The 23,719-nt window shown below is 42.4% G+C and overlaps 1 protein-coding gene across 1 annotated transcript in view; it reads right to left on the bottom strand.

Annotated features, from left to right (window-relative positions):
* Nucleotides 1-23,719, bottom strand: part of wwox (WW domain containing oxidoreductase) — a 136,841-nt gene that overhangs the window by 106,906 nt on the left and 6,216 nt on the right. Inside the window, exons 6-7 of the mRNA XM_032524586.1 lie at nucleotides 20,509-20,524; nucleotides 16,295-16,401 (exon numbers count right to left, since the gene is read on the bottom strand). Of these exons, the coding sequence (XP_032380477.1) occupies nucleotides 16,295-16,401; nucleotides 20,509-20,524 (123 nt within the window). The remainder of the gene's footprint in view (nucleotides 1-16,294; nucleotides 16,402-20,508; nucleotides 20,525-23,719) is intronic.

The following is a 23,719-nucleotide window of genomic DNA, read 5'->3' on the forward strand; positions in this document are numbered from 1 at the left end:
ATCGAAACCACAGTTTAATCACATGCTCATACTTTCTTACTCTCCTCGGCCCTCACCCTTATTTCTCAATTACAATCTTGCACCATGATAAATATTGAACTTTATACTGAGACAATAGCAGTCCCTCCTCCTATGCTGGAGTAAATGGGGAGCGATGAGAGAGTGAGGTGAGCAGGAAGGGACGAGGAAAAGGGTGCTCAGGTCTGCATTACCTCTGAGTTATGGCCTCCATTTGCATCTCAATCAGCCTCTTTGGAGGGCCAACCACCTTGGTAACACCCCCATCACACCACAGCCACCCCAGGTAATCAGGGAGATTTAGTGGGATCGGCAGCCTACAGTGGGCACCCCCTGGCTGGGGCTTGCAGCTCATTCCAAGCCCCTGGTCTCGCTAAGGGCCCTCTGGGCCACATCCAAACACAGGAGAATGGCAGCACTTAACAAGACTGAGATGGACCAAAATAGACGAGCAGCAGGAACAGGCCATTAAACAGAGGGAAAACAAAGCACCCGAGTGATTGTAATAGATGTTCCGATATAGATGTCTGCATGTTTTGTATCGCTGCCTCATTATAGCAGGAGAAAAAAACAAACTTGAACTTGTGACCTTAGGTGACAACATTTTATCTCAGAGTTGATGATGGCACTGACACCATCACACTGCTCCCCTGCAGCAAACATGGGCTAACTCTAACGTGTAATGGGGGGTTCTGCACCAAAAAACCCAACCCCACAACACCAACCACACACACCCAACACAAACAAAAAACCCACACACACACACAACACAAACCCCCCACATAAGGGTGTGTTTTGCAAGAGCGAAAATCACTTTAGAGTTCCCTTTTATTTACCCCTGTTATGGTAAACCCCCTGATGGGTATTATTATTACACCAGCCCTTTTTGATATTGTGTTAGAATCTGTTAAACCTTTTGTACTGCCTGGACCCCAGCAAAAGGCCCTTTTCCCCGGGGGCATGGGGTGTGCCCTTTACCCCTTTGTTTGTTTGTGCGTGGCTTGTGGGGTTTTCCCTTTCCGGACCTCGGGGGGAGAGAGCGTCAAGTGTCGGGAAGAAGACGAGAGGCTGAGGGGCAAATTTAGAGAAAAATCGCCACACCGGGGGGCCTAATAAACTGCAAAAAGACCGAAACCAATTTCCCAAAATCTTTTCCCCAAAACACAAGGCCCCCGGGCAATTTATTTTCCCTTAAATTAAACCGATACCTAAACCCTCCACACCCCCAAACCCCAAAGCAAAAAGACTTTGAAGCAAAGTTGTGAAAAAAAAACATGGGGGAGAAGGAGGACGGGAAATCTAATTTAAGGTTTGAAAAACACAGGGGCCCGGTGACCCAGAGGAAAAGCCCCTAAAAAAAAGGGACACGGGAAGAGAGTGAGGATAAAGGGAGGGTACTAAGAAAGGAGGATTTTCATTTAACAAAATAAATATTAGTGGGGGAAAAAAATGGGAGGGGGCAACATTAATCAAAGGTTACCTAGTGGGCAGCCATAGGCAGATCAGCACGCCAACAGTGCAAACTTGCTGATCTTCAGTAACGGGGTGCAATTAATTCCACTGGCTGCTTTCCCATCTCTTCCTCACACACTGAAGGAAGGGGGGTAGGAAAAGAAGGAGAGGAGAACAGAGGAGGGTTTTATGAATCTTTATCTTCTCCTCAATTTCCTCTCTCCTCTTTTCTCTCTCTCTTTTCTATCTCCCTCCTCTCTCTCTCCCTTCTCCTTTTCCCTCTCTCTCGCTCTCTCTCCTCTCTCTTCTCTCTCTCTCTCTCCTCTCTCCTCTCTCTCTCTTCTCCTCTCCCTTCGCTCTCCTTCTCCTCTCTCTCGGAGCAGAGGAATCAAACCGGTGATGAATGAGGTGGACACAAGGGCCTCGGTAGGCTGTGGCGATGGTGGGGGGAGGAGGGGGGGTGGGGGACAAGAAGAAGTGGAGAAAACTGGGAAAGCTGAGCGAGAAGGAGACAGTGGTGAAGAGGGGATTAGTGTATTCAGTTTTGGGCCCACCAGGTTTTGTGGATCTTAAAATCTTTATTTATTATGTGTTTATTTTTCCCACCAAGACTTTTTGCCATTATTACTAAAACATTAAGGATTGCATTTACGTAAACTTCCTAGAGGAACGCAACAACATCACCAAAATGACAAAGTCGGAACGGCATGCTATTTGTGAACCACCCTAATGAGTGGAAGGCACGCACAATACCACTGGTCAAAAATAAAGCCTCGTAAATTCAATGTAAATCCCATAATCTGCCCCACATAATAGCTATTTCTACACAGAGCTGTGACAATTGAGTGTCTATTAATAATTTTTAACTCTGTAGTGTTGAAAAGTAGTCCCCATAAAATCCGTTGAAAGGTTGCAGAAAAACTTTGTACTAAGGTCTGTAATTTGCATGAATTTAATATAGAGCAGGAACTAAAGTGAGGAATTGAGGCACAACAAATATGTGCAGTTAACCCTCAAAACACAATCTCTGTCAATCTAGGCTGAAGTCTCTGTGTAAAAATAAACCAAATACTGTTTTTTGTTTTTTTTATCAGATTTCAATTCATTAAAATGTAAATTAAAGAGAAAACATGATAACGATGAGTGATGTCGTTCTCAGTCATTTCTTCTTCAGTTAAATAGAGAAAGCTTTTATGGGAAAAGATGGTCAGCTTTTGAAAATCTCTCTCACACACACACACACACACACACACACACACACACACACACACACACAACTCTCAAACCTCTTTTAGTTTCATGTAAAATTAGCTTCTCCCCTGGCTCTTAACACAAGCTCATCTCCATTAGCCGCAACCTAGTAAAACTGACTCCTACAAATGAGTTGTGGATATGCATTCCCCCGGCTCTCTCATCTCTCCCATCCATACAAATATACTGCATCTGCTATCTCATGTCCATATCTCCGTAAGTCAGCTCATCCCATAGGCCTAGTCACCATACCACCCATACCAATATCATAAATGACTGTGGGGAAAGCCTTCATTAGGGCAGCAATGCCCCTCCACCCCCCTAATCAGAGCATTTTCCTTGTGCGCATTGGGATGGTGCTTTATGGCCCAAATGGGGATCTGTTAATGAGGAAGTACACATGTCTCCATTTCCTGTCTAGCCAGGTCGGCAGTTCCTGTGTTTGGCCCTATTATAATCACGAGGCTTTTTTAATGAGCTATATTCATCTTGGTCATGCATCAAACACCATGTAGACATACAATAACAAAATAAATGAAAAGACACACAGAATTAATTACCCTAATACTCTTGCCAAACATTGTAACATTGGTCATCTCCTTTATTACCAACCTTTGGAGATGACAGAAAATAAACTACAAAATAGGTGTCAGTAAAGTTATTTCGATGTCTTTATCCTTCTCAAACGGGCGCGGTCTATTTAATGCGCTCCAAGCAACATGGGTTTAAACTCGGCTGACGGCTGAATCATTGCAATGTCACAGTAAATTCTGTTACAGTGTTTCCACAAACTGTGCTTTTTTCACATTCTGCTCTTAGCCCAGTCATTCTTCTCAATCCCCCTCGCTACACCTCTGATCTCTCGATGTCCCCCGTCTTTCCTTCCCTCCATCATCCCCTCTTCACTCCCGGGCCTCGTTGACATTAACCTGGAGCACTCAAATTTTCCCATGGTTCTTCATGTTGCTCTCTGCATGTCAGAGCGGGAGGCTTTATGGCCCACATCCATCAGCGTCACATGCCAGGATTTATGGGAGATGTAGTCCAAACCTGATCGCTCTGAATCCGTCTTGCTGAAGCTGACCCCTAGGCCGCTGTGGGATGTAATGGATGAACATCCTGGCCCCCACCACCCACCCCCCACCCCCACCTCACCTCACCTCTCTCCTCCCTTCATTCTCTTCTCCATCCACTCTCTCCTCACCCATACTCTGCACTCCTCTCTTCATCTCTGATGATTTTCCCTCCCCTCTGCCCACCAGTCCAGTCCTGTTTCTTGCCCTATTTGGTTCGCCTTTGTCTTTCATTCAAACCTAATGGAGATTTGGCTACCAAAATTAATGAGGCAGACTCAATGAAGGAAACATTCAAGTGTACCAACATACACACACAGACATGAGCTCATCATTCATTGCTGTGTGTAGGGTTTTATATGGGCTATATTATCATAACACTGTATTAAAAGGCAGCAGTGGCGAGGAGGAGTGGAGGAGAGATGAGAGGCACCAATTAACTATGTTCACTGTTCACTGCCATTGACAGACCTGTAGGAATGACAAAAGTCTGTCAAGTTACTCTGTCCTGTAGCAGCTCTCTGTGTACGACAGAACATCACTGACGAAGGAGAAGAAGCTCAGCGGAAAAGAAGCTCAGAGGAGAAGAAGCTCAGCGGAAGATCTCGAACTTTGTGGTTCTCCATCAGCTCTCCGCTAAGCCCCGTCTTGACGTTTATTCTATGACTGTCAGATTTTCTGTTCTCGCACGACACATGTGCAATTTTCAATATACGATAACATGTTCAATAATAATGGGGGAAGATGAACCATTTGAAATTCGTTGGGATTTTTTAAACAATGGGTTGCTGATTTCGGACAGATGTAAACAAAGGCAGAACTAATTTCTAAGTGGCAACCTTCAGATTTGCCGGCTGAAACGACAACTGTTAGCTGCAGCTTGGTAATAGATATTATAGAATAGTTATAAAAGAATAGTCAGGAAGTATAATTAGAATAAAGGCTCAATGTATGCTCAATTGTTCATATAATCTGACTGTATGTTTCACTTAATGTAAAGGCTTTTAGGGTTAGGACTAATAAATGAGTTCAGCAAACATAATGCTGTATCAGACAACGAGTTTAGCTAGGTTTCTTGGCATATAAGCTTCCCCAAATTCAATAAAGAGCAGGACAGAGCCGATAATGTACACTATATGTTGACATAGTATTAAAGGGTAACTACCGTTTTTTTTCAACCTGGAGGAAAAATGTTTTTGTGTCCTCATAGGAACAACATCTTTGAAATTGGTCCATTATTAAGCAAGATTGTCGGCAGTAGCGAAACAAGCTACAACCTACATTAGTAACAGTAAATTATTTCCACTTGTAGGCCTGGCCCTAGCCAAACGTTAACAAACACTGAGGAGAGGCAGACGTATTTAGCGGGCAGGTATTGCATTTATCATGGGATTTGTAGTTTTATCACTGCATACGTACCAACACCAATATCCCCCAAAAAGAACTATGTTCTGCTCTAGAGCTCTGCTTGTAGGCTCAATACTTTTTCTTTCAGCAGAAAGCGTTTCTGGGATGAGGGTAAAGACGTTTTAAGGCTTTAAATTTAAAGTTCAGAATTTTAGACTTTTTAGGACCCCATGGGAACACTGTGTATATTTCTGGTGTTGGAAAGGCTTAAAAAAAGACACCACCTCCAAACTAAAAATACTTGCATACTCTCACACACACACACACACACCACACACACACACACACCACACACACACACACAACACACACACACACACACACCACACCACACACACACACACACACACACACACACACACACACACACACACACACACACACACACACACACACACACCACACACACACACACACAAAGTAATCCAAACCTTGACAGAACTGGTGTGCCTCGTTAGGGTTGCTAAGCTATTGAACATTGCAAACAATCAATTACTATAGTTGCTTAAAAATGAACTGTCCACTCAAGAGCAGCATTGTGGAACAAAAAGCTCACAAAAATTTGCGATATTATGCTTCCTCCTCATGGCGTCCAGCCCTCAGAAGAATTAATGAACTGAGCCCCTGTGGTCTACATATAGTGCTGTGACTGAGGGAGTTAGAGTTTAAAGGTCAAATTGTGTTCACTGGTTTACAGCAGATTTTATTACAGTTATTTGATATATTTACCCAACCTGTTCACCTTCCAACCTGCCTCTATATAGAGCTGTTTATCTAAAAGTTGCACACAAATACACACACACGTAGAAAACACACATGCTCACTTCTCAACTGTAATACACAAAATAATATTGCACTGTGGCCCCCACAACAGGTCGGTACCTAATAAAGGCTTTACAATATGAAAGGAACACAGTGAGGCAGACTCCGACACTCTGAGCCTCCGCCAGTGCGACGCACACACACACACACACACACACACACACACACACACACACACACACACACACACACACACACACACACACACACACACACACACACACACACACACACACACACACACACACACACACACACACACACACACACACACACACACGGGCTTTGCCTGGTCACAGGTCAGGAGAGCCTGTAGCTCTCTGTGGTGCCGGGAAGCAGAGCCGCTTCAACCTGTAATATGCTTCTCTCTCCCCTGGTGCCACTTGTTGGGGTTTTACTGCAGGGGAAATTACCCCTGCTCTCTAACCTGAGACCAGCACTGACACACAGAGACGAGTGAAGCTGGGGATCACACGCACTAACAAACACACAGACACGCCAACAACACAGATAAACCTAAGAGGAACTCAGGCAATCAGACGGCGGGAGCACATGTGTGGGTAATGAATGTGTGATGTTGCATTTATATCCCCAAATCACTGATCAACAAAACATTTTATAAAAAACACTTTATGGTAGTGCTTCACAGACCATTACAACTAGTACTGTTTTGAAAGTATGAACAGCCCAAATAGCTATAACCCTATGACCTGTTCTCCATCCACCATACCCACAAGCGAACTGACTCAATGGATGAAAAGAACAAAGACTAGACCTGGCGTTACCCTTAAAACAGTTTGCATGTTGTGAAAATAAATTAAAACAGCTGTTTACTCCACTTCTAATACATAAGATCAATATCACGCAACACAGATGCAACATTATGTTGCTAATACTGTTTTGTAGGCCTAATCATTTGCCCATGTGTAGGCTTAATCAGTGGTTTCATCATCGAAATGTTCAACTAAAATGAACACAACATCTAGCCTACTCTGCAAGTCAAATGTGAACTGAGAGATAATCATCGATATGGGACAGGAGAGAATGAAACTAATAAAAAGGCAGTGTATCAAAGTATCGCAGTTAAGCATTAGTCACGTGAGGGCAACTATGCCACAACTCTGGTGTTCTCTAAATGAATCCCCCTCGTCCCATGCTTGATTTATGGACCTGTAAAAACACACGTTGTTTTTAATCTACTGCTGCCTGAATCTGCCCCTCTGATGAAATGCGGATCTGCGTGGTGTCGTTGTGGTGTGTGTGTTTGTTAATGGAAAGATGTATGGCTGAGGACTGTTCTTTGAGCACTAATTTTCTCTACTGCGAAAATACATCAGTTACAACAGACATAAGCTGTAAACCAGTGTTAACTCGGTCACAAGCACAACAAACCACAAAACAACGCACACACACACACACCACACACACACACACAAACCACACACACACACACACACACACAACTTCCCAGAAAATAATGATAGCTGTGCCTGGAGCAGGATTGTTTGGATGCCTGGAGCGGTTCACTGATATCAATTCCATGAGACCTGACTGCAGAGGATATCCTATAAACACAAGACAAGGCTGAGAGATGCAGCCATATCAGCAAAAGTCATATTACAGAGTCAAAAATGATGATTTGCAGAGTTCAGCACCAAAATGTTATATATTGATTTGGGGAGAAATAAAATTAATGCATATCAAAGACAATTCTACAAGCAGTATATATGTATATGGTCAATAAAAGAGTAAAAGCTTACCAAGTGTTTATGGTGCTTTGTTTGAAAATGCCTATTTTCACATTAACAACAGCACCATCATAATTCTACATGTTTCTCTTACAATGAGCACTTAAAGCACCCATATTATGCTAAATTTCAGGTTCATAATTGTATTCTGAGGTTGTACCAGAATAGGTTTACATGATTTCATTTTCAAAAAACACCACATTTTTGTTGTACTGCACATTGCTGCAGATCCTGTTTTCACCCTGTGTGTTTAGGTCTCTGTTTTTGCTGCAGGGGGTGACATCTCACTTCTATACTATCATTGTTGGGAGTCGCACATGCGCAGTAGTTACGTCTAAATGATGGCACACATTTGGAATACCTGCAGAACAGGGACATGAAAGTAGTTCTTTTGTAGATTATGGTAAACTAGTGTGTGTTGTAGCAGGGTTTTGCCATTGAGAACGAGCTAGCATGCTACAGTTAACCACATCGTCTCGGCTAGTTACGTATAAGGCCGTGGAGATTTTGAACAGCTAACACTCCAAATCCCAGAAAAGGTGTTGTTGTTTTTTTCATAATATGGGCATTATACAGAGCATAACATACTCATACTCATTAAGTTCCCAACTCGTTTCTGAATGTGCTCTTGGTGTGTTATAAAAGATGACAAGAGACAGCATCAGACAATGTGTATCTCACAGAGACATCAAACAGAATTAATCTAATTAGCCTATTGCGTCTCCTATCAACTTTATCGTGGGATCTGAGAGCCTGTGCTAATTTCAAACTGTGCTAAAGATGCTAAAAGAGCTTGGGGTAATATTGAAAATGTTATAGCCAGTTGCCAAATGCTTCCTGCATTCAACATTACGGTTTGCTTGTTTGTCAGACAATAACTAAGCCTCAGTCTATTTGGCTGCAGCTTATTACAACTGGCTCATCTCCTGATTTAAAACATTACAGTGCATGCTGGACTTGTCTCTCTGTGGTCAGCACTTCTCAGACTTCAATAAAAACATCCTCTGCTGGCAGAGAGAGAAAGAGGGGGAGAAAGAGTGAAAGAGATCCAAGCAACCTCTCACCTCTCTCATCATAAGAAGCCCTCATCCCAGGGCTATGAGCCCTCCTTCAGAGGGGAGAGTGAAAGAGTGAAGCAGTGAGCGTCTGTCAGGTTCAAACAACAAAGAGGTGCTGCCTTACACATCCTTCCTCAACCTGTCCCCTTCAGTGGCCGTAACATCATTTAAATCATTTAAATCCTCCCCAACATGACCTATGGCAAGTGACCCGTCATTCTAACGCTCACACCTCCATGTGAGACGGATGCTGAACTGCTTATTTAGCAGAAAATACCACCCGGCTAACTATGTGATTTATTCAAAATTATTCCTCCATGGTGCTCCTTCACACAGAGCATTTGCCCATAGTTCACTGTGGTCCAGGCAATTAGGAGCAGGCCACACCTCTTCAGGAGACAGAGCACCTGGCTATAGCAGACAGACATAAGGAGGAGGAGAGCTGAGCGGCGCACAGCTTTTCACGGCGGCCTGGAATAACTAAGCAGAGCAGTGAGGGAGAGTGAGGGAGTGAGGAATGCAAGCCAGGCACTTTAGGATTCATTTAGGTTCCCCATCTCCCTGGTCACTTTATTAGCAGTCTGGGAAGAGTGATGCATGTCCCAAAGCTATGCAAAATGCATAATCAAGCATTTAAATACACACCATGTGGATGGGTGTGTGCAATGTGCATGCATGTGCACCTACATGTGCACGCATACTGTACGTGGAGCGTATCACATAGATGCACAATCATACACACACACACACACACACACACAAATGCTTACTACTGTAAAACCTCAAGGTATTCAACTCTTTTACGTTTATAGTAACAGTCCATACTACACAAAGCCTCCTTTAGTATTCCCATGAGCTGCATTGTAACCGTCACCTGTGTAATGTGAAGAAATCCTCAATGGTACATTACAATAAATCCTTTTGTAGTTCCCAAGCTTTGTGTGGTCGGCTTGTTGGAGGAATCAGAGCTGGATAAATTTGAGGAAAAAGTTGTTTCCTTATCAAATTTACATATCGCAATTCCACCCTCATTCCATCCATCCTTTCTGCTCTCTTCAGTGCCAAGCAGACGTAGACTGTAGTTGGGGACTTGGGACCTTTTTATTCCCAGTCTACAGACAGAATGCAGGTAGGAAACAAACAAATAAGTAAATAAAAAGAGATGAGAAAGGCTCCTTGGAGAGGTGGACGCATGCTACTAAAATGCATGGAAACAGACCGATTTGCACAATGCCTCATCCTGGAAATAAGGGCCACTCCCTCACTGATTCAGTGGATGCATCTGAGATTGGGGGAGAGGATTGGGAGAGCAGCAAGAGATGGAAGTGTAGGTGTAATGTTGGTACCGCCTGGGGACAGTCTGAAAAGGGGCTCTAGGGCCGTTTAAGCACAAGTGTCGACATCACCGACAACAATCTCCCCTGGCTATATCAGATCTTATATATACAGTGGTGTATCAGCAAAACCACATACAAAAAAATCACTCTTGCATCTGCTTTTTAATGAAAGAAAGTGCACCTCGTGAGGGATCCTAAACTATGCATGTTTTAATAAAAACATATGAGATAAACTTTTGTTTTAGTCCAAATTGAAAGAAAATAAACTTGCTGACATGCATGACATGATGTTAACCATTTTAAGCAGTATTAAAATCACATCAGGAGAAGAATTATGTTTTAAATCCTGCGCCATGACTCAAGATGTCTCCTCTACAGAGAAGGAAAGAGGATTATGGCCTCTCAGTTCTTGACTTTACACTCTATTTCTGGTCAGTTGTACTGAGGCCTCTCCTCATCTGGTTTAATCCAGATACATCAGTTTGCTGGCGTACCTTAGAGGATGCCATGACAGAGCCTTGGTCACTTCATGACGTTCTTTTTGCCAATTTTTCTAACAAACAGTGCCAGCTACGCTTTGGCCCCATTATATCATCTTATCAAGACTTGGAGATTAGCTGAAACATACCAATGCGGAGCTTGTAACTGCCACACCTTTTCCCCTAAATTCAATAATACAGCACTCCTGATTGGTGGGAGGCAGATAACAGCCCCACAATGGGAACAAAGGGGAGTTTGTTGTCTAAAAGACATTTTTAGTGAGGATGGATTATTAACATTCACTGACTTGCAGAACACATTGAACCTACCACGTTCCTCCTTTTTCTTTCACCTCTAGTTAAGGTCGGCACTCAAGGCACACGGTGTCCCTTGGCAGAGCCCTTTGCCCATTCATCCTATTCGAAAGTATTTACTATGCAGCCTAAAAACTGTGGCATGGTGTAAAGGCAGTTCTTGGTGGTATCTTGCCGCTCTGCCCTTCCTATTGAGAGGATCTGGGCACGTGATTGCCCAGGCCTCGCTCTCGACTGGCATGATGTATGGTCTAACATTCCAGAAGTATCTCGCAATCCAGACCATCAGCAGATTCGCTACAATTTCCTTCATAGGGCATATCACATATCAGCACCCCCGTTGGTCAGTTCTGGAATAGTATTGCATCCAAAATCTCCGCCTTGTTTAACGTTACTGTTCCTGTTATACTGTTAAGGTTTTGATTCTGAATGTCCAGTCAGCCTTTCAGCTCTTTGGGACTCAGAAACGTGCTGTGTTTGCTGGACTTGAAGATGCAAAGAGGATGATTGCGACCCGCAACACCACACAACCTGTCTATCCACACGTGGACCCTTTTCATACCTGAATGTGGTCTATTTGGAACTGCAACGGCGCAGATAAATGGTTTCCCAGGGAAGACTCTGGACACGTGGCGGTGCATTGCTGACTCTCTGAGCCTCTAACTTGCCCAGGTGTTTGGTCCTTTGTCTTGCGCCTGTTGTGTGCGTGTCTGTTTCTGCGTGAGTTGTTTTGACTCCCTTCCGTCTTTTCTCTGTTTAATTATTGGTATTTTATTTAATCATTATTATTATTAATATTTTTAAAATGTTCTTGTCTCAGTATATTGTTTGAAATTGTTTGTTACTGTTTATTTCTTAAATATGTAAAAAATAAAAATAAATAAAAATTAGAAAAAATCCTGCTTTAAATCCTGCAAGATATAAGATATAAAAATGACTAACTATGATCTACCGGGTTCTCTGGCAGCTGAGAAGAATGTTACAGACCTGCTCACTGACCTGGGAAATAGGCTGCAATTTTCTTAATCATTGTGGGAGGGAAAAGAAGAGGGAAAAAAGGTACGCAATCAAAGGGTGAATAGACGGGGACAAAAGTCTATTGAGGCCTTTCTGAAAGACAAAAAGGGAGGGAAATGGAAGAGTGACTAAAAGAGCAGCATCCTGAGGCCCTGGAGGGGGCTGCATATGACCAGGTCAGCATTTCACATGTGTCACTTCCTGTTGGCCTCAGCGGGAAGAGCGTGGCCTGGCATGGTGGCCAGCGGGGCACAGGGCCTGTCAGCCTGACACAGGAGGTTATGCACCGGGCAAACGAACAAATGCAGGCACACATGCATCCACAAACACACACACGCACGCACGCTTACACACACACACACACACACAAACCACTCTTCCTGTGCTAACAAGTGTGATTCGAGTTAAAGGAGTGTAGTGACGCAGTGAATGCATGCATGTCACACAGTCATGCAAGAAAGAAGTTTTTTATGAGAAACATGGGACTCATCCAGAACTTTGCCACCTCATACTACTGTATGTAGGCCATGACGCATTAACATGTGACATTCTCAGGTATGGGAACACAATTTTATGTACTGACATCTTAAAGAAAAGTCAGACTTCTTTCTGCTGTCTTCAAGACCTTTTCCACCTCTACTTAGTAAAAAAAAAAAAAAAAAAATCCAGGCATTTCACCTGAAATAGCAGACGCTTGGAGAGGAATATTTTGATTCTGATGTTACCTCATCCAATGGCATGAGAATCAGTAAAAGAGTATCTGCAGTACGTGGGTATATATATATATATTAAAATATATAATATATATAAGAATTGAATCTGATAACAATGGTGACGGTAGAGGTTTGTGAGAGGGGGTATGAGTGTTGTCATTGTCTGATTTTCATATCTAGCAGAGGAACTGTCTGCTGGTGTGAGTGGCCGCTGCTTTTTGGCTCTCAGTCCGTCTGTCTCGCTCTGCCTCTCCGGCCTGTGTTAATGTTGCTGTTTGACATTGCAAGCAGCAGGCTTTTTCTCCCAGCAGCCTCAGTGGACACTGAGCTTTAGCCTAATTGGTTCCAGAGCAGACCCTGACAGAACTCTCCTCAGCGGCACACAGCCATATAATACCCCCCCCCCCCCCCCACCCCTCCACCACACACACACACACACACACACACACACACCAAAAACAAGCACAGCAATCAGTGACTAGCTCGCTAATTAACGGCCTTACAAAGCATCTCATTAGCATGTGTTGTAGAAAGGGGCAGTGGGGGAAATAAGCATTTTGGATTTAAAAAAAAAAAAAACAGAAAGAAATTACAAAATAAAACCATGCCAAACAAGTGTGTATGTGTGTGTGTATTGCATTCTACTCAGGGGCCAAGGGCCTTGGTTGGCCCACTGTATCTCAGAGGAGTCCATTACAGCTCTCTGAGGGAGACATGGGAGTCATAGTTAAGCAGAATTTTAAAGGCAATCAGGAAAAATAAATCTCTGGCTCACAGGCAACACTTTGGTTGCAACCCAGCAACTTAACCTGCCTGTACTGTGAGCAGAATAGGAGATGGATACATAAGGCGATGTGGGAAATAAGCATGCAGTTAAGTCATAGGGCAGAGGACAATAGCTGCAGAGCTGAACGATTTGCACAGTAGAGTTACCTGAGGGACTCTATATCACAATAATAAGATGCATAATCTATTATAATACAATTATAATAAAATAGTGTACGTTAAACAAAGATTTTGGCTCTCTAGATATGTCTGCCTCGTCTCTTTTTAGTGCAGAACGCCTTCACTCCAAGCATTTTCTCCGTCTCTGTCTATCTTCCCATCTCCTTTTGCTCTTCCTCCATCTCTCCCAGCACCCATCTGCTGGTTAATCCCCTCCTGGTTTTACTGTGGCTTCATCACAGCCTGTAAAAACAGCCCCCTTTGAACCCTATAAAGGCAACCAACATCAGGCTTATTGTAAAACACAATCATAAGGTAAATGTTTATCCCCTCTCCGCCACTCTAAACTCCCCTAATGAGCGTGCTGGAGGGTTTTCACCTCACAGCTCGAACAGAGGCAGAGAAAATAACACATTCTGCACAGATTAGGTCTGCGGTGGAGATGGAGCTGAAGTCCCATCATGAAAACCATATGTAGCATAAACACAGCAAGAAACTAATTTCATGATAAAAAGTCAGCAAAAACACAAACAGGTATTACAAAGTGCCAAACAAGCTCTATAATGTCAACGTGTGAACAGTTACATGTGTTAGATGAAGAAAATACTTTCAAAAAAATTTCAGATGAAGATTAGGTAGAGGTACCAGAATTCTGTAGTAAAAGTATATTGTTCTGTTTATACAGTAGCCATTCCTGGCAGAGCACAGTGTGATTGGCTGTGAAGGATGAGCCCTCTGACCCTGCACTTCCTAACAGCCAGTGGCTGTTCTGACTTTCCCATTATCCATCGGTGACCCCACTATTATACCCACTGTCAGTACACGACGCTACGCTGAGAGGCACCGCCCAGCACTGAGGATGAGCCATCACTCTCACCTCTGAACAGCAATTCTTGCCCACACAGCCAGGGAGTTAGAGAAAGAGAGAGTTTGGAGTAATAGTAAGCAGGTAGTTGGAGGTCAGAGGTCCTGTGCAATCGGGACAGCAGTTCCACTCCTGGCAGCCAGAGCGGAACTCTGAGAGGTACCTGGAAGTAGATATGATGACCTTTTGTACACAGGACCCCAAAATATACCCTCTTATCAAAATGACCTTAACACAGGAGCATGGGAAGGCGAGCAGAGTCCATCCATCATCTTAAAGATTAATCCTCCTCTCTATTCTTCTCCTGAATCTATTAATAATGTCGCCGGAGGGGAGAATTTGCGGCAAAGATTTATTCTGATATTTTGACTTTTATTCATTGGCCTATAACAGGGTGATTCCTTAAGAAGGAAATATGGAGTGAGCTTAGGGCATGCTAATTTACTACTCTGGCTCAATTTGAGCTACACAGAACTGCATTAACTCAATCATTTCAGTTGCTGACAGTCTGCACATCTAACACAAATAGGGAAGATTACCAGTTACACTACAGAGGTCACCAATCATTTCATCTTTTGAAGCAATTTTAAGCAGCTTCCATTTGTCCATTCACAAACATTTAACAAAATCTTGGATAATTTTGCAGCAGGTGTGCAGCTTGGAAATCAATTTGACTACAAAATCTGGCACTTGGATCGCCGCTTTTCCTCACTCCTTTAGACAAAGCAGCAACATTAATAGATCTGTAGACTGGATTTCGCACTGTGGAGCAGCACTGACAGCCCCAGGGGCATACTTCAATTAGAGACTTGGGTGAGTTTAAACACTGCAGATCTACTCTCGCTCAAAGGCGTTTGTCTCCCTCTCTTGCTCCCCCTGTTTTCCTCCCTTTCAACCCCCCTCACCGCCCCCCCCCCCCCTCTCTCTCTCCCCATATCTGCGCTGAGCACTCACTCTCCTTCTTCTTAAACTCCTGCTCTCTGTAATCAACCCAGTGCTAATGGCTTATTCTTTCTGCTCCAGCACCCACATTTCACTTGTTTATTTTCCCACACTCATAAATCTGGGGACGCGTCACAAGCGCAGCGATATTAGAGCAATAATCTTAGGTAATTATCAAATGCCCTCTCTCACTTTCTCTCTTCCTCTCTCCCTTTAACCCTCTCTTTCTCTTTCTTTTTAAGCAAAGACACCCATACAGAAGTGTCTTCACCTTTCCTAGGAAGTGTGCAGGAAGTTTGTGGGAGCCTAAACATGAATACTTCAACTCTTGTTTAGAAAAGGCTTCCACAAGGGAGAGCTGAATATGTGGATTACATAAAACATTTAGATCATTTATTTCATGTCACTGACGCACAAATTAATGTAAGATCAATTTGAATTGAAACAACATTGAAACAAGTCAAGTGAGTTTGTATTTATACAGTCACAAATCACAAATGTGTTTCAGAGAGCTTTGCCTTCTATACTTAGATTCTTGATTTGGTTAAGGTAAAAAAAACTGAATTGAGGGTCTAAGAATAAAATGAAACACCTTAACAGAGAGAAGAAAGGGAGAAACTTTAGGGATTATTCATCCAGGACATACAGTATTTTATATACCAATTATACTTCATTACAGAGAATTAATCTACTGCATAGCAGGCTTTGGGTAACAAACAATATTTGTAAGCAGGATCAATTCATTGTTTTGCTTTGGTTCTTTTTCATGCAAATTGTTAATATTGACAGGCCTATACTTTGAAGAGTTTCGAGCACAAGTGAGGGGTTCTTGAAGGTTCGACTGCCACTTACCCACTCCTGCTGAATGAGGTTAACTGCCTTGATGGCCCGGGACAGGTTTCGACATGCCAGGATCACGTGGGCGCCGTGAAGAGCAAAAGACCTGGCTGTCTCAAAGCCTGAGACATGATCAGGGAGACAGAGAGACAGACACAAAGGGGGGGGGGATTGAAAATGAGCAATGCTTCAAAGATTAGTTTTTATTGAAGATAACTTTGATTCTCAGGGGTTGTATCTAATGGGGTGTTGGGGGTGGTGATGTGGGGGTTGGGGGTGCAAGTTAAAATCCCTATCAATTTTCCATATAATTTCTTTCATTGAGTAACCCAGTGGTCTAGCAGAGAAAGTTAATCATTTCTCTCTGAAGTGATGAAACTGATTGAATAATTGTGGTTCAAGACTTCCTCTCTTCTGAGATAAAGTTTTGGTTCTGACCGCCGGCTCTCAAGAAGGTATCGCTGCTCATACTGGGTTAAAGGAAGGGAGGTCGGTTGTTAATTATGTTGGGAATTATACAATGATGGCAGTAATTATGAAAACACGGCTCAGATGTACAATCGAAAAGACATGACATTAACACTGAACCCTGGTGCGATATTTCAGCACATCAAAAGGGCCTCTGATAAGGACGTTTCTCCCATGAAACGAGGTCCGCGGATACACACACAATTTATCAGTCCAAGACTACTTCATGGCTCCATCCAAATCATGTAGTCACGATAAAACTGACAAAAACTGAAGATAGACAGAGAGAAATTACACGTCTAAATGGGTCATTTCAACTCATAGGTTGAATTAATTTATGAGATTAACTTTTCTTTCCTTCGCTGTATTTTTTATTTCCTGTGACATTTACTATCCTTCAAAGTTCAACAGTAGCGAGCAGCGTCAAATTTCTTAGTCCCACCACGACAGTAAACACAAACCACTGTCAGATACACACATTTACTCTACAATGTGAGCGTCCTGATTGGCGAACTGACGGGCACAGTAGAGGGTCTGAGAGGCAGAGTGTATCAGAGGGTGGATTAATATGAACTCTAATTAGATTATGTGTCTTAATCTGATTTTCATTAAGAGAAAAACTGGGAGGAGAGTGTAATATCTATTAAAACTCAAAATTGGAGTCGTATTGGAAGCACTCTCTGACAAGTGAAGCATGGAATTAAATTATATGACACCTTATTAGGTGTAATGGAGGGGACTGTGGCTGTGAGCGGAGATCATTTCACTCACAGGAAATGGAAAAGAAAATAAAAACATGACATAATGAGAGAAAAAAAACAGATGCCTGAAGTAAATATGCGCTCTGCATATGCAGGTGGAGCAGCCGGTTATAGGGAAGAAACGTCATTCAATCTTCTCAATGTCATTCAAAATGTCTGTATTTTCACTATTTCAATCTTAACACAAATAAAAAAAAAACAGTGGTTGTAAACTCTGAAATGCTAATGATGTGTCTTGTATTAAGATTACAGGATATTCAAAATGTAACATAAACAATCCAAAAGCAGCAGCTAAATTTGCAAATGATTTAAAAAAAAAAAATTAAATAAATGAAAAAAAAATAAAGCCTGCAAACATGCCATCCCTTAAAAGCTTTTTCTTTCCGCCTTTCTAAAATTGGACAAGAGTACTGGCTGCTGGTAAACAACAACACCTCACACTCACTTGTTGTGTGTACAAACCATGAAAGTGAAATTAATCGACACCAGTGTTTTCCATAATGGAGAACAAATTAGAATATGGCAGCAACAACAACAGCAGCAGCAGCGAAGCCATGTATTTCTAATGACAAATAACAAGGGCTTGACATTAATTGTGAAATAACGAGCGTTGCTGTAACAGAGACTCCACGCCCTCTCACCCATGTTGCCGGTAGAGAGGGCCACACAGAAATTAGTTCCTGGTCAGGTGTACAACAACGAAAGTCTGTTTCAGCATTGTACCCTGATGGTGGAACATGACGAGAGGTCAGACAAGGGGTTCTTTTGCTCTGTTGGATCGACAGACGCCATAAGCTGTTTTACAACACACAGGAGAACTGGCTAATATGATGGGCTGTAATGATCTTTCAGGTTATTTTGTCTAATCAGACAACAACATGGTATAAGAAGAAGAGTCTGTGCGTGGTCGGAACATTTTCATTTTTTTTTTTTAAACTGGGAGATGAAGACAACACAATTCAGCCCCGTTTAAAACAGATCCTTTGATTGTGTGCTTGTTCAATCTGAAGAGTCACAACTAACAAAAATACAGTACGTAAGGTAATACAAAGCCATTGTTAAAAATTTGTTTTGGTGTAATGTATAAAATGCATACAAAATTGTGTAAAATGTCCATTAAGCAGTGAATGCTCTTCATGGTACATTAGGATCCTGGCCCTACTGATATCCCCCAATAATGAGTGTGATTTAGTGATTTCACGCTTTGTTTGTCCTCCCTGGCCCGCCGCCCCTCTCTGGATCCCCCTCGTACACAGGTGTATTGGCTCAATGTAATGAGATCATTACCAGCCTCGTCAGTAAACGTGTTTATTTGGCAAACGGAGCTGCCTGCTCCTTCTCTCTCTTGATCTGCATCCAAAGAGGCATTTAACTAAAATAAGCTCCATAGTACAATTGGGCAAACAGAAGTGAATTCAGATCATTACAAGACCTGTGGGTAAACAGACATGGTTCCCACAATCCCCTTTCGTCAGAACTCAAATTGTGCTAAAAAAAAAAAAAAAAAAAAAAACACACAGAGCAACGCCGCTTACAAACAGACTACATATAACCACACCCCAATAAATTATATGTCATTTTTATCTGTAATGCAAAACATAAAAATATGTTCAGTGTAAGATTTCTGAAGCAAATAATAATATGATAAATATGTGACTGGTAATTACACTGATTATGTGTATCTCTGACTAGTTTAATTTGGTGCAGTCAACCTGATTTATGCAGCAAAATGTGTTGGTTCGTTTGGGGTTTATGAATTTGTAGATTTATTGAGGGTGATGTGGATCAAGTGCAAGAAGCAGTTGCCCTCCATCTGGTCCAATGATGCCACTGCACTGTCACTTCCTAAATTCTATCCCAAGATCATATCTCATCCCATCTTAATTCTATGTCCGTGTCCAAAATCTCTTCCTATTTAATATTTTGAGCACTGTATTTAGTGTCAGCAATCTTATTTAAGTGTCAGAATTCTGAGTGTGAAATGTGTGCACTGCGTAGTGCACTCAAACATTTCCAGCCGGGAAAAAAAAAAAAGTAGTGTCCATGGCATGCACACTGTACCTTCTGCTAGACCCTGGAATCCACAATAAACTCTGAAAAAGCTTTCCCAAATGGGGCAGTGATAATGTAAGGAAATAAGTTGAATAGCGGTCAAATGCAGAGAAGTGAGAAAATGTTTTATGATAACTATGTGCACAAAATGAGGTCCACAATGGCTTAAGAACACAAAAAAGGCTTGAATTGGCAGACTGGAGTAACATTGCAACACGTTTCAAGCTCTGTCTCATGCATCAAGAGGTTAACGCTGACATAAAAAACTGGAAGTGACGTGATAAATTTCTCATACATTGTTAATAAAAAACAGTAACGTGATGCTTATACCATACACTATTGCTATTTAGCATAAGATCCTGTAATCCAATACTTCTTTTGTGTTATTCACGCCACTGAGTGCCTGTATTTGTGCATGTATTAAGCTAAATAGATTGTCTTTGTATTATTCCTACTTTGAGCCACCAATCCCATGTTTAATAGATGCAAGTGATGACTCAAAATTATGATGATTCATAAGTGTCCAAAATACCAATTCGGAGCTCACTATAGGGTAAACTAGTGAATGTAATTTATGTAGAAAGTAGTTAATGAGTAAGCAGTCAGAGACGGGCTAACTCCTGACTGTCTCAGTGCTGAGTGCACCTGTTTCAATTGCTGCTGTGTATTTCTTGTCCCAAGAAGTGAGGAACTGCACAACGCCCCCCAGTCTTTCTGACTTTTAAGATCCCTCTAATTCCCCACCATTAGTCCAAGAGGAGGGATATGTCACCCCAAAAGTGGGATGTATGGTTAGTAATTACAGCCCAAGGTTGAGCTGTTCCAGGCGAGAGCACTGGAGTGGTTCTATTACCCCCCCCCCCCCCCCACCACACACACACACACACACACACAATACACACACCCCAACGCTGTCACACCATCCATGCAGCCCTATCTTGTACCCACCCACCCCCTTCTCTCCCTGTGAACCTCTGTGTCAACCTCCAACTCCCTACACAATCTCTCATCATGGCCTCGTGTTTGCACTGGTCACCCCTGCCTCTCCTGCAGCCAGACTTACCTGACAACTTCTCTCTCTCTCTCTTCTCTCTCTCTCTCTCTCTCTCTCTCTCTCTCTCTCTCTCTCTCTCCTCTCTCTCTTCTCCTCTCTCTCTCTCTCTCTCTCCTCTCTCTCTCTCTCTCTCATCTCTCTCTCATCTCTCTCTCTCCTCTCCTCCTCTCACCCTCTCACCCTCTCACACACACACACACACCACCACACACCACACACACACACACACACACACACAACACCACACACCACAACACACACACACACACACACCCAAGCTACCAAACACCCCACACAATCACACACACAACATAACACACACCGCAAGATCATACACACAAACCCACACACCCACCACACACACAACCACCCGTATCTACAGACAACACACACAACACAACACAAACCGTCCAGGCATATTACACGTTCAGACACACAGAATCACATCCTGCCAGTTAACCAGACTCAGCATAGATTTAGCTTGTATCATATGAACCCTTCTGCCTCCGCCCCCAAACATGGTCAACTTTCATCCAACGTATATCAGGTAATTGAAACCACAAATCATAACACTAACTACAAGGACATAAACCCAAATACCATTTCCTTTATTTACCTCAGCTTAGCACATTATGATTCCATCCTCTCTCTCTACCACTTCAGTTCATTATATTGCGTTGTAATCATTATTGAACCCTTCTGGCCTCCAGCATAATACTCTCTGCATGTTACACCAGTTTGGGTCTGCATAGCAAATTTCATCCAAGGTTAATAAAGTTAGGTAATTTGACTAACCAACCATAACTGGTTCTCATTACGTAGCCAATAAACACATTTATCAGAGAGGACATGAAATGCCTGTTGAAAGAAAAATAAACCTCTGCTTCGATTTCCTCAGCGGCTCTGTTCCCAAGCTGACACAGAGGAGACACGGGCCGGCCGCTCCCCCAGCGGACATGCACACAAAATACTATCAGACTCCTGTATATAAACACAGATGCACTCTAGATGTCATCTAAACCACACACAGCCACTCAGAGATGCTCAGAGACACACACACACCGAGACACAGGCACCGCATGCCACCCTCACCAGGAACATCTTTTTATCCATCTAATTCCTCCCACTATGAATAATGCATTTTCCTCCGTACCGAGGCTTGGGTTGAACGCATCGCTGCGCGGGTCTTTAAGGGGGTCCTTATTCATAAACAGCAGCGCAGTAAATACCAGAGCTTTGCAGCCAATTTAATGGCAGTTATGCTTAACAAATCTGCCTCAATCTAATGATCAGCCACAAAGCTAGGCTATGGGTTTAATCTGCACACAGAGGCTCCCCCAGCTCTGCGACTCACTGAATATGCTTAGGGATCTCTCCATCCAGAGAGAGAAGAGCACCGGCCTGACACTTAATCCTCCCAACACAACACTGGGATCAACACAAACATAGAACAATGTTAGTCTTTCATGAATAAGAATAACATTCAATGTCCTAAAACACTGCAGAGACGATGCATAGAGATACTGAAACATTAAGAAGCGCTCCTTTCCAAATCCTTGCTATTCCCTGTCTGGACCGCCTGAATATTTTCTGCTTCTTATTCCAGCATTGACCCTGAACCAAAACAATACCATGTTGAATTTAAATTGAGTGGCTTTGCAATGGCAGGTATTGCTCCACAACAAGCCACTGTACAAAAAGGCTAAAAAGTTTAGATAAGATTCAAAACATGTTGACAAAAAAAAAGAAAATTCTGCTAATGTAGAATAATAAGTTGTGATAACATATGCATTTTTAAAAGCGTGAGATCTAAAAAATAAAAAAAAAACTATTATTATTAAAAAGGGAAATTAACCCTGAAAAAACAGATTTTCTGTCATGCATCAGACATACTGTAATATGATTAAAATAGGACATGGAAGATAGTTGTGTCCACATGAATGTTTTATTTAAGTAAGACAGAAGGTCAATATGGTATTTCTGACCTTCTCAACATACAATACGCTGACAACACGGCACCTGCTGCAAGAGCCAAAGAGACTGACGCTGCTCCCCAGGTAGGGGGACACATACACATAGGTCCCAAAAGAGTCACAGTGCAAAGATGACTGCAAGTGCAAGAGGAGCACAATACAAGCGTAGTCACGCCTCAATGGAAAATAAATAGTGTGAAAAAATAAAACAATAAAAAATGTTGATTAAAATGAATGTTGTGCATTCATTTTATATTAAGAAATAAAGTAGTTGGTCTCTGAACCCAGCAGGTGCCAGAGATATCACAATAATGGCCCTTTAAGGATAACTGTCCCATGGACCCCAGTAAATAACCTGAGAGTTAGTTGATAGAAGGGGAATTAGAGCCAGAGCAGGGGTGTGTAATGGGGATGGATAGGAGGCTCAGGCCTGGGTCAAAGCCGCTTAGGAATCAATGCAGAGGTACAGGTGTACAACCACAGGTCTATAAGGGAAAGAAAACCTTTAGAGAGAAAGGGAAGAGAAGTAGAAATAGGGGGAAAAGAACCTGCGATCATTCATTTCCATTATCACAATTAAAAACACCATTCAGGTCTGTACTGGTTTTTAATTTACAAAAGAAAGCAGAGAGAGGAAGACTAATGTTGTGAACCCAGCGCAGTGATCACATCGGCAACACAAACCCCATTACTGTCTCGCCGCCCAGCACTATTGCAATGAAGCCTCAAGGCTGGTCCCAAAACCAGACACTATGACATTTCATGCATAAATTAACTCATATATGTGCTTTTCATGTTCATGTGCATTAAGAACTAAATCAGAGAGCTGAAATGTTAATTTGCTAATTAAATAATATCCCACCGTCACAAAATAAAAATGTCACATTTCCTGTGAAGGAAATAAGCATTGAAGAAAATGCAAATGGCCTTGACACTTGGATTAAAACACTATTGATGCCATTAAAATGCTAAGTGGGTCCAACCAATTGGCATAACCACATTTCACTAGTGGAATGTCAAAGGAGCACACGAGTAGTAGCAATTACTATTAGAATACTGTTAATTATGGGTGCTGCATATTTAATACGTGGTAGAGTAAAACAAAGGTTATGTTAATATGGGTTTATTAGGC

This window comes from Etheostoma spectabile, chromosome 8 (genome assembly GCF_008692095.1).
Source record: "Etheostoma spectabile isolate EspeVRDwgs_2016 chromosome 8, UIUC_Espe_1.0, whole genome shotgun sequence".
NCBI lineage: Eukaryota > Metazoa > Chordata > Actinopteri > Perciformes > Percidae > Etheostoma > Etheostoma spectabile.